The 18,903-nt window shown below is 39.2% G+C and overlaps 1 protein-coding gene across 3 annotated transcripts in view; it reads left to right on the forward strand.

Moving 5' to 3' along the window:
- LOC131237251 (histidine kinase 1) overlaps positions 1-18,903 on the forward strand; it is a 124,818-nt gene that overhangs the window by 75,308 nt on the left and 30,607 nt on the right. For all 3 annotated transcript variants that reach the window (XM_058234941.1, XM_058234939.1, XM_058234940.1), the window contains exons 6-7: positions 10,383-10,509; positions 11,807-11,896. In XM_058234941.1, coding sequence (XP_058090924.1) covers positions 10,383-10,509; positions 11,807-11,896 — 217 coding nt within the window. The remainder of the gene's footprint in view (positions 1-10,382; positions 10,510-11,806; positions 11,897-18,903) is intronic.

The following is an 18,903-nucleotide window of genomic DNA, read 5'->3' on the forward strand; positions in this document are numbered from 1 at the left end:
AACTTCAATGAGAAAAAGAACTACAAGGGGTGCCTATTTATAGGAAAACCCTATACCCCAAAACTTGCGCCATGTGCGCAACCTATTACTTGGCGATTAAGTAAATTAAAATAAAAACCAATCAAAGAAATTTAAGGCGTTCATGATGTTCTAAATAATATAAATAAGCAAAACCTAACGTATGAACTTAATCCGACTAGTGGGCCCCGATCATGAGATCCCCATGATGGGCTTTACTTGATTATCGGGCCCACTCTATTGAACCAAAACTCTGTCTTCTAACTAGGGGGCCCTCCCTGGACGTCGTCATCGAGTCAGATCGACGGTGGGGCCCTCCCTCTCCATCTGTACGTGCATAGGGGGCGGCGTGCATGTGCATGTGCGCGTGATGTCCCCATCAATTCTCCCCGGCTGTGAAGATTTCGCCACTGGCGAAATAAAACTCCTGAACCGCTCCAAGATGTCAGGATCAAGTCTTTGAAGCTCCTCCTCAGTGAGCCACGTGCTGTCTGAAGCTGGACATGACTTCCCTTTAACCAAGTACTTCTGAAACTTGTCGTCCGACGTTGAAACTATCTGATGGTCCAGGATATCCTTTATTTCCTCTCTGGGTGTGTGAAGGCTAGGTATGAGAGGTAGAGGCTGAGAAGAAAGGTCAGGAAGAATAGGTATGGGAGGTAGAGGCTGAGAAGATGGGTCGAAAGGGGGCCATGGATCAAGAGAAAGGTTTGGGGAATCAGGATGGTTAGGCGAAAGGCTGGACAATGCATCGATGACCCCTTGAAATGCAACTAGATCCTCCACATTAAATGTGGAACTGATTCCCATGGAGGGTGGAAGATTTGCCATATATGCATTGAGACCGTTTCGTTTGCTAATTTTGAAGGGTCCAATGCTACGCGCGTGTAAGTTACGAACGGCCCCCGGAAGATACCGCTTGGGCCTGATGCGGACCATCATAGAGTCCCTTACATTGAATTCCTTAAAATATTTATGCTGGTTTACAGAAAATTTGTAATGTTCATTACTAGTAATGATCTTCTACCTGATTTCTTGATGCCATGAATGAATGTGATGCACAAAAGACTCTGCAGGCTCTGACGGCCTATGGGACAGTGACATAGGGACAAGGTCAATAGGTTTCTCAAGTTTATAAGCAGTAACGACTTCATAAGGACTGAGACCTGTGGACCTATCGACAGAACTATTAAACGCAAATTCGTTTGTAGGTATTACGGTGTCCCATGTTCTGGTGTGCTTTATATCCCTCTTAGGGGGAGACTCATCCGGTAGGTCATCAGGAAAGGCCTCTGTGGGTAACTCTACACTAGCCTCTGGGGCAGCCTCTCTAGCCACAAGGCCATACGCGTTGTACCACTCAAAATAGTGGTCTTGATGTCCCTCATGGGGTGGGTGCATAGGTGTATGCCCATGACTGATTCCTTGCCCACCTCCATTCATTGGTCTATCCTCCTAGCCACCTGTTTGAGATTGGACATCTACCCCAATGGTGGGGTTTGTCCCGGCGGAGGCCTTTAGTTGGATAATGCGCACATCAAATTGATCAAAGCGTTGGTCTATATGTTGTTCCAAGCGCTTACCCAAAGACTCGATCTGCGAGGACAGTTTGTTTAGCGACTCTTGCAATCGTTCCATGTTTAGTGTAGGGTGCAAACCAACCACGACCCGTACGTGAGGGCATACGACTGCTAACTCCACCTAAGACTTTCTATGATGACTATATGCAACTAGATAGGACTAAATGATACTATGAGATTCTATATGAGGGAAACTCCGCAGTGTTACTAAAATTCAGCGATATAGTTGTCAAAGTATAAGAAAGTCTTTTTTTATTTAAGAAACAACCTAGTTTCTAAAAACGAAAAAGGAAAGTTTCTAAAAACAAATTAGGAAAGTTCCTAAAAAATAAATAAATAAATAAAAATAAAAATAACAAATTAGGAAAGTTTCTAAAAAAAGCAACCTAGTTTCTAAAAACGAAAAAAGGAAAGTTTCTAAAAACAAATTAGGAAAGTTTCTAAAAGAAAAAAACAACTTAGTTTCTAAATATAGAAAGTAAGTTTCTAAAAAAGAAAAAGGAAAGTAAACTAGTTTCTAAAAAAGAAAAAGGAAAGGCAATTAGTTTCTAAAAACAGATTAAGAAAGTTTCAAAAAAATTAGTTTCTAAAAACAGAAAAGGAAAGTTTCTAAACCTAGAAATAGAAAGCTACGTTAATTTCTAAAATAATTCAAATAGGGGGATAACAGAAAATTTCAGCAGCTTATGTCAGGGTTTATGGACCTCTAAACATCCATATATGATGAGAATTGATGCGTAATGGACATAAACAACTAAACCCTAAACATGTAATGCATTCCCCAATAAGAACTCTAAGATCTGATACCAAATTTGGTGCAGGACATGAAATTCAGATATGATGTGCAAGATTTCAGGCTTAAGATCACGTTAGTTCAAAAACAATTACACAAATTTCACATCCCACACAAAAGTCTAAACATTCAATTAAGGGGAGTCTATGTGGGTCCAGGCCTACACATGTTAGGGCTGGATCAATAAAAATTATGAAACAAACAATACTCAAAGGGAAATAGAAATCAACCACACATGCGTAGCAACCAGTCCCTAATCTAAGGATTTCCCCAATTTCGATTCAAGGAACCCTAGGGTGAGAAAAGGGGCAAATCAATTAGGGATAATGCAATCTAGGGTTAGGGTTATGAAAACAGGTATGGAAAGGGGAAAATAAAGAGGAAACCTAAAACTGTGATAGTCCGTGCGTGGACAACGGACCTGGGTCGGGCGCACGTGCGCAAGAGCCTAGCCGCACGTGCGAGCGTGGCTCGATTTTCTGAATTGACTTCTTGGATTTGGTCGTCCAAGGGAGGACTCCAAAACCCTTGATTTTTAGCTCGATCCGAGATGTGGTCTGTGCGTGGTGTTTCGTCGAAGTTTCAGCCCTCCCGCAGGGCCAGATTCTGAAATTCTGCTGTGGGAGAAGAATTGCTACAAGAGATGGCTGACTCAAAGTGTAGATGATGGGGTGAGATGAGAAGATGGGATGGTAGAAGATGGGGAATAGAGATGGCAATGGATGGGGGTGAATCGAGATAGATGTGGCTTCGCACTACGGTAGTTAGCCCTTTGATGAAGGGAGGGCTTCGCACCCAATTGGATTTCTACAACTCAAGAGCTCAGAGGAGTAGGAAAATGCAGAATTTTTATTAAACTTCAATGAGAAAAAGAACTACAAGGGGTGCCTATTTATAGGAAAATCCTATACTCCAAAACTCATGCCATGTGCGCAACCTATTACTTGGCGATGAAGTAAACTAAAATAAAAATCAATCAAAGAAATCTAAAGTGTTCATGATGTTCTAAATAATATAAATAAGCAAAATCTAAAGTATAAACTTAATCTGACTAGTTGGCCTCGATCATGAGATCCCATGATGGGCTTTACTTAATTATCGGGCCTACTCTAATGAACCAAAATTCCGTCTTCTAACTAAGAAGCCCTCCCTAGACGTCGTCATCGAGCCAGATCAACGGTGGGTCCCTCCCTCTCCTTCCGTACGTGCATGGGGGCGGCGTGCGTGCGCGTGCACGTGATGTCCCCATCAGGTATTAGTGAAGTACGGGATGGACAAGGCAAAGCCGGTCAGCATTCCTCACGCGACTCATTTTAGGCTTTCTTCTGAGCAGTTTCCTAAAACAGATGAAGAAAAGCAGGTTATTTCTTATGTGTCTTATTCGAGCGTAGTTGGCAGACCTTGAGAAGGTATTGGTGAAGTTTGAGATGGATAAGGCAAAGCGGTCAGCATTCCTCACATGACTTATTTTAGGCTTTCTACTGAACAATGTCCTGAAACAGAAGAAGAAAAATAGGTTGTCTCGTGTGCCTTATTCGAGCGTGATTGGCAACTTAATATGTGCCATGGTATACAAGACCACATATTTCACATGCAATGGGTGTTGTTAGGAAATATATGTCTAACCTTGGCAAGCAACAGTGGGAGGCAGTGAAATGGTCGTTTCGATATATTTGAGGTACGTATGACTACATCTTGACAATTAAAAAATCAGGGGACAAGTTAGTAAGCTATGTGGATTCAGATTACACGGGCAATGTGTATAATAGAAGGTCGACTTCCGGTTACTCGTTTGTGTTAGCGGGTGGAGCGATAAGTTGGATGTCGAAGCTTCAGTCTATGGTGACACTTTCCAAAACTGACGCTGAGTATATGGCAGTGACGGAAGCATTTAAGGAAGCGGTTTGGTTGAGGGGAATGAAAATCAGTTAAGGCTTCAACAGGAGGTCATGCCAGTTAACTGGTGAAGAACTCTGTTTATCACTCAAGTACTAAACATATTGATGTGCGTCATCATTTTACCGGACATGTGCTTGAGGAAGGAGGCCTGACTCTTGAGAAGATACACACAAGCGTGAATCCAGCTGACATGCTTACGAAGGTGGTTTCTATAGAGAAGTTCAACTTCTGCACTTCTTTGGGCTTGGCAAAGGCTTAATGAGGACGGAGTGTACACGAGAAGCAATGATGAAGCTATGATAGAGGGCAATTAAAGGTAGTGATGGCAAAGGAGCACTGGAGAGTGAAGATTGAAAACATGGTGGAGATTGTTGTCTAATGTCTTAAATATGTCTGTAACTAGGTCTATCGATGTTATCGATAGACCACTTAATCCCATCGAGCAGATGGCGATGCCATCAACAGATGCTCAATCCCATCGAGATAATCCAGAAAAATCCTAGTTGATTGTTGGACAGTTTTGGAGGTTACTACTCAATGGCATCAAAGGATCTTCGATATCATCGACTGGTCCTCAATAGGTGTCGATGCCATTGAAGGACCCATTGAAGGCGTGTGCAGAATTGCATAAGTGCGCAATTTGTTTCGTATTCCGGTTGGGTAGTTTATATACCGGTTGTAATCAGGATTAGGGCAAGGATTAAGGCTTTCTAAGTTATTCTTAAGGGTTCGAGGGCATAGTTAGGGATTCAAAGGAGATTCAAGGGGGTGTTCAAATGGGTAAGATCATCTATCTCTTGTAATATTGCTTTCATAGTGCATTACGCGTCGATATGTGCCATCATTTTTTTCCCGAAAGGGTTTTTCCATGTAAAATTCATATTGCCTTCTTGTTGGATTTGTTTATGCGATTGCGTTTACTTTGCTTAATTCTACTCTATGTGCTTCCATGAGTCTACACAAATATTGTTATGTATCAGACCATATGTATATGTATTGATAATACCTATTGATGTTGACAAATATCATCAATACATTCCAAGAACCGCATGCTGCCCTCCCAAAAACCCTGAAATCAGATTTTTTTGCGCGTTGTTTCTTTAGAATTCTCTCTTTTAAGCTGTTAGTGGGTGGATTTCAGTCCATCCTATGCTTGGATTTGAGAGAAAAACCCACATTTGAAATCAAAATCAATATTTTCTTCCATTTGGAGTTGTTTCTTTTTCAGTGAGTAAATTTACATTTTGATCCTTTTTTCTATTTAAATCATATAAAATTAGTGTGAAATCATAAAAATCATTGATTCTTCTTGTTTTGCATGGAAAATTAAGGATTTCAACCTTCGATTTCGAGATTTAAGTGTAGGTGACCTGATTTGGGGGAAATTGGGGAAAATTCGACCCCAAACATGAAAATTCTTCCAAATTGCTTGCAATTGTCCACTCTAAACATTAAATCAAGCATGTATGAGGCCTAATCTACTGATTTTTAAGTTCTTGTCAAATTTTAAAAAATAAAAATTATTTTTTAATTAAAGACAAAAAATATCAAGATATTTTTATTTTTTATTTTTCGAAATTTCACTTCTTGCAGGGGCCAATTGAGTCCAATTTCAAAGTATTTAGGAGTCTTTGATGAATTGATCATCACATACACTCTAATTTCTAGATGTGAGTGTAAGTGGGCCGATTTGGGTGAAATTTGATCAATTGATCATCACATACACTCTAATTTCCAAATTTGAGTGTAGGTGGCCCGATTTGGGGGAAATTTCTAGATCTCCCAAATCGCTTGTATGTTGCACTCTAAACATGAAATCAAACATGTATTTGGCCTGATCTACTGATTTATTAATTTTTTGTCAAATTTGAAAAAAAAAAAAATAATTTTTAATTAAAAATAATAAAAAATTATTCAAACGTAATTTTTTCTTTGAAATTTCACTTCTACTAGCAGTCAATTGAGTCCAATTTCAAAGTATTTAGGAGTGTTTGATGAAATGATCATCACATACACTACTTTTGAAATTAGAGCGTAAGTGGCCCGATTTGGGAAAATTGGGAAATTTTCAAATTTTCCTCAATTTCTCCCAAATTGCTTGTAATGTTGCACTCCAAACATGAAACCAAACCTGTATGAGGGCTGATCTACTAATTTGATAAGTTTCTATCAATTTTTTGGAATAAAAAATAATAATAAATTATTAAAATATATTTTTTTCGAAATTTATTTTGGATGTAGTACCTTGCCTTTGTTAACACAATGTTCTTTTGCAAGTAAAACATGTCAGGAGAAAGAGGAGTGAGACAACCTTATAAATGTTATGAATTCAATTTGAATATAGTTGCATTATCTTGGTCAAACAGTGCATAGCTCAGGACCCTATACAAAGGAAACATATTATGTGCACTTTTTTTTAGATGTTATAATTTAAAAGTGTGTATTAAGGTCCTTTTTAACAATCCTTGAAGTTTCATTGAAAATTCAACTAATTTCCCAATGTTTCCTCATGTTTCCCATAAAGTGCGATAAATTACCCAATACAAACAATATATCCCTTGCAATAACCGATACGTATCTATATCCCAAGGGTGCGATACGTTATCGATACTACGAACAATGAGTATATCATTGTAAGCAAGAAAAATGAAGCAATTCAAATAAAGCCATTAACCATTCCTTCCAGCTTTTAGAGCACAAACCTTGCATCTCAATTTGATACAAAATGAATTATCTTATGGATGTTGCCTAGACACATGATAGTGGGTGTGTAGCACCATGTTCAATGCTTTGTCTTTAAGTCTTAAGAACTAAAGCCATGATGTTCTCCTCTTGTTCCTACATCAAACATTGAAGCCTACATAGCATAATTTTTCCATTGGTCCTCTCATATGTATTTTAGTGAAGGTGCAATAGTGTTGTGTGTATTTATGTCTAGGGGAAAACCACACACACACACACACACACGAGGCACTTTCAGGTCCAACCGGTTGGACTATACGTCAAGTCCAACCCGCTTCGATTCCTTTCATTTAGGCTGGATCTTATAACATTTAATTTGCAAATAAATGAGAGAGGATTTATTTAATAACTTAGAAAATAACATGTTGGCATTTATTATGGCTTGCTAATTTTGAAAGGTCAAGAATCCCACCATCATGTCTAAGGAACAAGGAAATCCCATTACTTAGGGTGGGCCCCACCGTGATGTTTTTGAGAAAGCCACCCCATCCATTTATTTTGCTAGATGACGTTAGGACATGGCCCAAAAAGGCAGATCCAAACTCAAGAACTCTAGTGTCTCTCACAATTGGAAATTTTTGGGTTGGGAAATGTCTACCATTCAAACCTCCCTAGGTCCACCCTTCAAATTGTAACCCTTACTTTGGCCCCACCTAAGATTTGAATCCCCCTCATTTCTAGGCTCCTGCCCTAAAATGAGTTGCCAAAATAGATGGACAATGTGGATAAAACATATCCATTTTGGCAGGGCCCACAGAGCTTTTCTCACAGCACATGACATGAACATATGTGCGGTGTGCTAGGCAATCTCCATTTTCTAAAGGGTTGGGTGACGCAGGTGCACCCTTGATTTTTAGGGGCCCATCGTGTGTGCATGAAATTCACTCCAACCATTCAATGTATAGCCACACGTTATCCCCAGGGCAAAATAAAATAAAATCAGACTGACTTCTAAGTCAGTTGGGCCACACCAAAGTAAACAGTTAGAAGAGAGACGTCGACCCTTGATTTTTACAAGGTCCACCGAAATGATTATATGAAATGCATTCTAGGCCACAGTCATAAACGTATGTGAATGATAATGGTTTGACTAGATTTCATATGATTATCATGGTGGGCACTATAAAAATCAAGGGTGGATGTCTCTCTCCCAATTGTTTCCTTTGATGTGGCTCATCTGAATGATAGTTTAGCTTCTTCTTCTTCTTTTGTCCATGAACATAATGTACAATTACACATCTAATGTTTGGAGTGGATCTCACATACATTAGGCCCCTTAAAAAATAAAGGATGGCATCCATTTCTCACTGTTAAAAAAAGTGATATCTTCCTAAATATAGAGTTCTTTAGTCCAATGAACTATACCACAAGCTATAGTCCACCCGTATTATAACCTCCAAATTATTAAGTGCATGTGAAATCTGGACCTTTTAAGAGGTTGGCCCCACCATGAGGATTTCCTAATAGAATGGTCAGTCCTATCCAAAAATTAAGTAGGTCACACCATATAAAACATTGGTAGGACATAAGTTTGGTCTACTCAATGAGTGGATGCTATAAAATTTTCCAAGATGTAATTCCAATAATGGGGGCAAACCAATTTGATGGGTTGGATGTAGTATATACATGAAAGGTCGGAAGTTATATGTTGCTTGGACCTTAACCTACAGTCCACCGCATTGGACATGAAACTTCCTAGACACCAAATTTTGGGAACGCTGCCCTTGATTTTTATGGGGCCCACCATGATGTGCATGTGAGATCCACCTAGGCTATTAGATGCGTAATCCTATGTTACGCCCAGAGCCAAAAAATCATATTAAACTGTGATTCAGGTGGGCCGCACCAATGAAAAATAGTTTGAAGAGAGGTGTCCATTATTATTTTTACATGGCCAACCACGATGATTATATGAAATCCACTCCAACTAATAGATGCCATACCAAAACATATGCCTTGAGCCTGCCAAAAAATCAGGCCTATCCATGATTCAAGTGGGCCGCAAGAAGGGAAACCATTTGGAGGGTAAGCATTGTCCTGTATGCTGATTTCAATCATGCAGTCCACCTGAATTACAGATGGGGCTGATTTCTGGGCCCTGAGCCTAATATGTGGTGACACACCTTGTGGTCATGGTGGATTTCACACAAACACTATGGTGGCGGTGAAATAGCTCTCCTCTCTCATATATTTTTTGACATTAATTATTCACCAGCATCTAAACAAGTTGGACCGTAGGTATAGTCCAACCAGTTGGACTTGAGAGTGCCTCTCTCTCTCTCTCTCTCTCTCTCTCTCTCTCTCTCCACACACAGCTACGCTGATAGAAAAGTTGAACATATTTTTAGCTTCTCACAGTAATAACCTTTATGGGTCTCAAATCAAAGGATCCATGTTATCTATTCTTGACACTTTATAGAAAATCCAAGTTCTTAATTACATCATGTACAATATCTAAAGTATACTCAAAAAGATCATGAGCATACTACAATTCAAAAAGGACATTTTTGTGAATGTTTTATAGCCACCCTAAAGTAAAAGGATTTTTGGGCCACATTTCAAATCCTTGTTACTACATGTTTCGACAAGTTCCAGGAACTAATACTATAATTTTCAAATATTAGTCCTTTACTTATTGTCTACTCTTGTCTCATTTTCAATGTCAACTTCAAGAACTTGATATTGCATATGCATGGGCATGATGCTGCTCTTTTTTTAATCCATCATTCAAATGCCTTCGACATCCAAGGGTCACAGACCGACCATGGACCCTATTCAATTAGAATGATTTTTTTTCCTTGCCAAAAGTATTCATTGTTTGATTGCCCTATCTTTCAGAGGAATATGCTAATATTACATGCAAAACATCGCACGATATTCTCACACATACCTCCAAGGAACATGTGGAAGACATGTATGAGCTCCATAATGGTGGGCCACCATGGAAGGGCCATAGCACAAAAATAACACCATCCTTTTTCTCAGATGGAGGACTTTGTCCATTACATGTTAACCATTGGTTGAATTTTCTAGCCATCCTTTTTCTGCTTGAAACTCTTACAGTCAACTTGTAAAGATCATTCAACTGGTGCAATTTTGGGCCATGCCCATCCAAGGTGGTTCCATCTAGATGAATAATCTAGATGTTGTACATGTGTCCCCATTTCCACATGGAGGTGCATGTGACAATTGAGAGTGACATTCTTGCCAACATACTAGCATTCCTCGTTGTTTTCTCCTTTCTCTCATTAATAACTAACATAGTTCTCACTCGTTTCAGACGTATTAATCTGAAGGTTGAGTCTTACAATGCCAAACTCACCAAATAGGATTTATGATCGGTTCTGCAGGTTGAGTCTGGAAAACTGGTATTGGAAGAAGCTGAATTTGACCTGGGGCGAGAGCTCGAGGGACTTGTGGATATGTTCTCTGTGCAATGCATTAACCATAATGTAGAAACCGTTCTAGATCTCTCTGGTATGGATCAAACTTACCATTTGAAGCTCATTTCAGATCTAGCTCTAAAGCTAAAGGAAAGAAAAGGCAAATTTTGTACATCTTGAAAATGGGAAAGGATGAGGATGAAATTCTGAATTCTAGTTTACTTGTTTCCAACACCATTGGAAATTATTATGTTAAGCACTTTGGAAATAACCAGGCCTTTTATAGGCTCCATTGCATCGTGTGATTTTAGAGGCAGAAAAATGATATCAGTTATTGCTATTTTGACTAAAAGAATTACAAGTGATGTGATTCAGCAGGCTCGATACTTGAAAACTTCGAATAGAAAAGGGTGCTAACAAAAATCAATTGTTCGAGCCAATGAGATGGAGAGGAGCTCCATGGCACACAAATGCCAGCATGGCCAACATAGGCTATACATGAAAGTTAAAATAGAAAAGGATGCAAATGACTATCAATTGCACAAGCCATGAGATGGAGGGAAGGAGCCCCATGGCACACGTGCCACCATGGCTGACATATGTAAGATCCAGGCCATTCATAGGGGTGTAACATGAACGTCGGAACATGCACTAGACCCAGAAATCAGGCTAGTCCTGTCATCAGGTATAAGAAACATGGATGGTAGAAAAGAACGACCAAGCAGTCCATAAACATGTGGCCAGCTTGATGACTGAGCAGACCATTTGGTCCAAGTTGAGTTCACCGTCTCAACTTATGAATGTCCCAAATCTCTTATAACATTTGCCACATTCGCAGAGAGATATCACACACACACACACACCCACACGCACACGCACACACACAAAATAAAATAAATAAATAAATAAAATCTACTAGTAGGCAAACATATCTAAGGTCCAAAATAATCAATGTTTTTTTTTTTTTTTTTTTCAAGGGTCCAAAATAATCAATGATGGAAAAAATTTGGTTTTAAATAGTTATTTGATACAATTGTGAGGTATGCAAAAATCATGTTTCTGATGGAAACTTTTTGAGGCCACCCTACACTCAAACTGGCCGCATTTGGAAAGGAGTTTTATGTAGGTGTACTATCCATTTGATGCCCTATCCATCCAAAATGTATATTTTGCATATTTCACGTCATGTTCAACATGAAACTAGCAGGCCATTAGTTTTGGATCGAAAGTGACCCCCCACCCCCAATTTTGATATATCCAAATGCAAGAAACCAAGTCTAATCCTTTAATTTTTTCTGACAATAGCATGAGCCTTCTAAATTTTCAGTTTTTCGAACTAATTATGAGTCTCAGAGTTGTTTGTTTGTAAGTAATTCACTTAATTTCTGTAGATGATATTCCAAGATTAGTTCGGGGAGATTCTGCTCGAGTGGTTCAAATATTTGCGAATCTCATCAGCAATTCTATCAAATTTACGACAAGTAAGTTCTGCATCAACTTTGGTGCCTGGAAACTATACCGTATATTGCAGCCTGCCCGATATGTATTTTATATCCATGTGCTTTAGATCTGTACTAGGAAATTTCACAAAAAAAGTGTGCTCTCTTCAAGGATAGAAGGGCATGTGCATACTACATAGCCTATATTATCATGAAAACCTCTACTAGCCTTTCAAGCTTCTCCATGGACTGAAGTAACTGAAATAATCTCATAGTAGAGAGAGAGTGCTTGCATGTTCACTATCCCTGTAATAAACTAGTTCACCAAATGGTAGTGGAATGAGTATTAGCAGTGCCAACATGAGGAGCACAACATATAGTTTCAAGCAATTGTACTTAGGGTGACATCTCTCCACATACATAAGGATCTTTTGACATTTTGGGTCATATAGATATAGCTCCTACTTCCTAACGGCTCTAGTAACTATGTGAAATAGCACAGGCAATGCAGGTGAATGTGTGGAAGAACCGATTTGGGAAAATTATCTAGGGAGGTGCTAAATTCAGCTGTCAATCCCATAGGGTAATATACAAAAAACATGTCAGATGTAAATTGCAGAAAAAATCAAGTATAGAGCAGAAAGAATTCCTAGTAAACCCAAAACCTTGTCAGATGTAAATTGCACAAAAGATCAAGTATAGAGCATAAAGAATTCTTAGTATTCCCAAAAACCATGTCAGACGTAAATTGCACAGAAGACCAAGTAGAGTGTTGGACGTAGGCCTTTGGTGCCCACTGGTGAGCAATCACTAGTGGGTACATCCCATGCTTTTAGGTCTCTTCAGGCCTATGGTCTCATCCAACCACTCATCCCTTTCTATATAAAGGATGAGACTCTCTCTAGTAAGATGAATCATTAGAAATACCGTGGGTATACAGAGATATATAGCGTGCACTATAATTTGTCTATTTTGGCTTGTCCTTGGGACGATCTAATCCATAGATCGTGATCCGGGACTATTGTTCACCTAAGGATGCGATGACTTCTACGGTTCTGATTTTGAAGGATGCGTGGACACTGTTGGATGAAGGATAACCCATTGTAGATAATGGACCAAGGCCGGGCCCAATCCTTCCAGTGCAGCCCATGACATATAGATCTGAGTCCAAGTCCTCCCCAGCCCCTGAACTAAGGAAATGGGCCCATCTAGCCAGCCCATCATCAAAATAACTTAGGTCCTGCTGTATTTATTATTGGGTCAAAACACAAGCCCAAGATAACTAGCGATTAATCATGGGTCTCAAGACGTAGCCCAAACATGATTGATCAACGGGCCTATAGTCATTGTTGTTGATATCATTACTATATACTTAGCCTTAGCCTTGTTTCTCTACCTTTTGTACGATGACCTATCTACAATGGATCTCTAAGGATTATTAAACCACTCTGCATTTTTTAAATGATGAGCCCATATGTACCACGTGTACCGTTTTTGAGTGGCTGCGTATTAATTATGATACTCCATAATTTTTTTTGTATGGTCCACTCAATTTTTTAATATGCTTCTATCTTGGGCTCATGCCTATCATGAGCTAGTAAAACGGATGGATGGTGTAGATAAACTCTGCTTGGAGAATTAGTGATCTAGAGATCATTGGTGATTGAAACGTTCATCAACCATGATAAGCAATGTTGATGAAAGGATCCATCATCAACAATGATCATTAACGGTAATGATCGGATCCATCACTAATAGTCATGATCACAGGTGATGATTAAACTCCCTTTATGGCTATGCACTTCAAATTTTTTTTCTTCTGATAATGATTATATGTGTGATATAATTAGGCCTGATGTGATCAGATCTTAGCCATTTTTTCATTGGAATATAGAAAAACTTAGTGCTAGAATCCTCCCTAAAAATAAAGGTTGTGCATAACCTGAGTGGGAGTTTATTCCCTTCCACCAAATGATGCATGCAACTAAATAATGGAAGGTTGCACGTTATACAAATTTATTCTTATAAAAGCATTAAATCTCATCTTAAAAAGAGAACTTGATTGATCTACACCGCCCATTCGGGTATGTAGACTTTCAGATCTCATTAAGATGTGTTGACTACTTTTATACTTTGAAAATTTGAATAACACGTATAAATGCTAATGATTAGTGTCGATACCTTAGATCATAGCTAAGTAGTAATACTTGATGCAATGTAGAGATGACCGCCAAAGCGTTAATCGCTAAACAGCTAAAACGACAACATTTCGATGGTAACAACTACGAAGACTGGTCCCGGGCGATGCGAAGCCTTCTGGATAAGGACAACATATCGCACACACTCGATGAGGTTCAAGAGGAACCCATATTGGCTGAAAACGGGAATTTACAAGAACATAGGGTTGCGATGACCCGCTACAATAAATGACGAAAACAGAATCGTTCAGCTCGTAATGTCATTCTTAGCACTATGCACAAAAAACTCATACCTACGTATGAAATGCATGACACTGCTAAGGGAATCTAGTAAGCACTAACAAATGCCTATGCGCAGAAGTTAGATGCGAAGGTTCGGGCAATGGAATTAGAAGTCCAAGAGTATAGGATGTCAATCGGTTGCCCCATCAAAGATCATATCCGAAAGATGGAGCAAATGATAGGTGCCCTTAGGAATGTTGGGTGTAAATTGACTGAAAATCAAAAAATAATAGCAATGCACTGTTCCTTGCTTGAATCATGGGCCCCAATCAAAAGAATTCTGAACCATACTGATTCGATTACTACATTCAGAGACTTTTGTGGCCACTTGGTACGTGAGGTTGAAATGACTACAATTCAGCCAGGTTCGGCCAAGGCCTTTGCAGCAGAGACCCATAAGCGAAAAGCTAGCAAGAAATGGTTCAAAGCTCACAAGAAGGCGAAAAAGAATGACCAAGAATAAAAGTCCACATCACCTCCTCCAAATCTCAAGAATAGGAATGGAAAGAAGAAGCAGAACAAGACAAATATAGTCTGCTTTGTCTGCGAAAATTTCAACCATTATGCTCAGCAGTGTGCCCATAAAAAGACGATAATTCCTAGGTCACATGATACTTTATATGTAGGCGTTTGTTCTAAAATCCTTTTTGCTGATATTATGTCTAACGAGTGGATTTTGGATTCAGGCACAAAGCATGTGACACAGAGTCGTCGAGGATTCGAGGAATTCCGGCCTGTAGCCAAGGAAAGTTACAAGCGGTACATGTGCAATAACGCTGTTGAAAATGTACTAGGGATTGGCGTTTACCATCTCCGTACGCGCATAGGGCGAACAATAATCCTCTGTGATACTCTTTATGCACCGGGGATGCGTCGGAATTTAATTTCTGTTTCTAGGTTATTATTTGATGGTTTTAATATTCGATTTTTCGGGACAAGAGTTTCTTTGAGACTAAATAACCTCATCTTTGCATGAGAAAATTTAATTTCAGATTTATTTATTCTGGACATAGATTGTGATAATGCACCTCTTGCTTTATCTGCTATGTCAAATGAAACTGTAGTATCTGAATATCAAAAATGGCACATGAGGTTAGGTCACATTAGAAAGGATTGTATGACAAGACTAGTACGTTCTGGTCTGTTAGACTCATTATCCAAAGTTGATTTGTCATTTTGTGAACATTGTGTGTTCGAGAAGACTTCGAAGAAACCATTTCCTAAAGCAGCTAAGTCTAAGGGCACCCTAGAGATAATCTATTTAGATATCTGTAGACCCTTCAATGTACATGCCAGAAATGGATGTCAACTCTTTGTCACTTTCATTGACAATTACTAGCGCTATGGATATGTGTATCTCATCTCACACAAATCTGAGACTTTTGATTGTTTTCTTAAATATAAAGCTGGGGTGGAAAATCAGCTTGAGAAAAAGATTAAAATCCTTCGATTTGATAGAGGTGGCGAGTATACATCTGACACGTTTAAATCATATTATAAAAACGTTGGAATTGTTCGGCAGTACACAATGGCTTACACTCCACAACAAAATGGTATTGCAGAGAGAAGGAATAAGACACTATTGGACATGGTTAGATCGATGATGGCACAAGCCAATCTCTTTACCACATTCTAGGGAGATGCACTGTTAACAGCCGTCTATGTCCTTAATAGAGTCTCATCCAAATCCATTCCTAAGGCCCCATATGAGATGTGGTCTGGGAGGATTCCTTCTCTAACCAACCTACGCCCTTGGGGATCTTTGCGATATGTTTTGCAACCTACTCCACATAAAGGTAAACTTGATAGTAAAATCATTGAATGCGTGTTCATAAGGTATCCTATGCATTCAAAGGGATACGTTCTAGTTTATGAGGACCATGGACGATGGATTGAGATAGAATCCCGGGACATCACCTTCGTTGAAGATAGATACCCCAACTGAATGCAGCAAAAGGTTCCAATAAAACTTTCTGAAATACCCAATGTATCTCAAGAGAGTGGGAGTTCTGCTTCTCAAGATGATGATGCTCCTATAGTTCGTCAGGATAGTGGGAGAACATCTCAGTAGGCTCCTGAGTTACGTCGAAGCGAAAGAGGATTGATTCCCCAAAGATACTTCGATATTGAGGGGAAAATATTCCCTTGCGTTGCAGTTGATGATGATGAACCTGATTCGTATCAGGATGCATTATTGTCTTCTAACTTGGCTGATTAGGTGAATGCTATGGACGAAGAGATCGCTTCCATGGAGAAGAATAAAGTCTGGGAACTTGTTGATCTGCCTTCCAATCACTAAGCGATAAGTAATAAATGGGTACTAAAGATCAAAAGAAAGGTAAATCGTATAGTAGACAAGTATAAAGCATGATTAGTTGCTAAAGGTTTTACACAAAAAGAAGGCATTTATTACGAGGAGACCGTTTCACATGTTGCAAAGTTCTCTTCAATCTGCATGATCTTGTCCATTGTCACAAGTTTAAACTTAGAGTTATATCAGATGGATGTAAAGACCGCATTCTTAAATGGTGACTTGAATGAAGAAATATACATGCAACAGCCCATGGGATATGTGGACAAAAAGCATCCAAAGAAAGTTTGCAAGTTGTTGAAATCTATCTATGGGCTGAAGCAATCTTCAAGATAGTGGTACATGAGGTTCCACTTGGCCATTTTGGATTCACGATGAGTGAAGAAGATCATTGTGTATACATGAAAAGGTCTGGAAGATCTTTTCTAATACTATCTCTATATGTAGACGATATCCTTTTAGCTGGTGATGACATGCAATTGTTAATATTGACTAAAGGTTGGCTATTCTCGAACTTTGAGATGAAAGACCTTGGTGAAGCCAACTTTATTCTTGGGGTAAAAATCATCAGGGATCGCCCTAAGAAATTTTTAAGCTTGTCTCAAGCAACCTATATACAAAAGATCTTAGAGCGGTTCAGGATAAAAAAATTCAAAAGCTGTTGAAACCCCTATGGATAAAGCTACCAAGCTAGACAAGAAATCATGTCCCCAGACTGAAGCTGAGAAATTGGTTATATCCTTGGTACCTTATGCAAGTGCAGTAGGGAGCTTAATGAATGTTATGCTTTGCACCAGACCGGATATTAGCTATGCAGTTAGCATAGTCAGCCATTATCAGAGTAACCCAAGACAGTCTCATTGGCAAGCCGTCAAACGTATATTCCGCTATCTCAGAGGAACAAAAGACCTAATGTTGTGTTATAAAGGCACAAGCCTCGAGCTCAAAGGATATTCTGATGCTGCTTAGGGTAATGATGCCGACGAGAGAAAGTCTACTTTAAGATATGTATTCTTACTCGAAGGAGGAGCTATCTCATGGTCGAGTAAGAAACAGACATCCACAGCTCTTTCATCTATGGAGGCCAAGTACATTGCATGTTGTGCTGCAGTTCAGGAGTGCGTATGGATTCGCAGATTTCTATTAGGTCTGGGTGTTGTACCGAGTGTTCGTCAGCCTATATCGCTGAAGATAGACAATACTTCTGCCATTGATTTGGCAAAGGACCTTAAACACCACCAGAAATCTAAACACCACCAGAAATCTAAGCACATTGAGATCAAGTATCATTACGTCCGTGATCAAGTGAGAGATAAGAAGGTCGCCCTCAGCTACATTCCTACTAAGGAGATGATGACCGATCCCATGACGAAACCTATAGCTAGAGATCTATTTCAGGTTCACGTCAGGCAGATGGGATTAAGGAAAGCTTGACTGATGTACTTGTTTTGTAGTGCCTTTGATCTTTCATTAATGAATAACACATTCCATTTATTCAGTATTGAATACTAATATAAACTAGGTAAGTAGATCATTAGCATTTACCTTGAGATCATGTAGGATTTCTATTTTTGTCGGCAGGCCGGTCACCCACTCGCACGGGTTGACCAACCTTAAATGTACAAGAGAGGTACATTTGAGGCCATGTTCATACACTGAGGCATGAACTTCTCTTTATTTTGAATAATAAAGGATGGGGATATGAGTGAGTCGTATCCGCCTATAATCTTATAAAGATTAAAGATAAGACTGATAAAGTCGAATAACATAATTGCACATTTCCTTTACATGCGATCAATGTTATGGCCTGAATTTATAGCCAGGTTATGAGGTTATGAGATGAGTCATACCTCATATAGAATAACCTGCGTATTGTAGACCTGACATACACCTAGTATTGTCTACTTTACGACGTGGATTGTAGCCATGTGCTGGGACCTTTTACCTACAGATTGCTTTGATTCGATCTAATCATTGCAACGTGCGAGTAGCCAGTCTCGTGGGTGACTCTTTGTGTCCTTAGCTACCCTCCTCTTGTGTATATGAGAATGAGATTGAGTGTCACTACTTTACTGCACTATGACGAAAGGTCCTTGATTGGCCAAACTCAGTTACGCTAGGAAAGCAGCTTGATTGATTCCAAATTACACATCTGCGTGGGGAAGATCCCATGACAGCTACACCAAGTTTCTAGAACTATAAATACACACTTGAAGACTTATCCACCGGCAGTATCAAGTTGTTTTTTATCAGACTTT

This window comes from Magnolia sinica, chromosome 2 (genome assembly GCF_029962835.1).
Source record: "Magnolia sinica isolate HGM2019 chromosome 2, MsV1, whole genome shotgun sequence".
Classification (NCBI taxonomy): domain Eukaryota; kingdom Viridiplantae; phylum Streptophyta; class Magnoliopsida; order Magnoliales; family Magnoliaceae; genus Magnolia; species Magnolia sinica.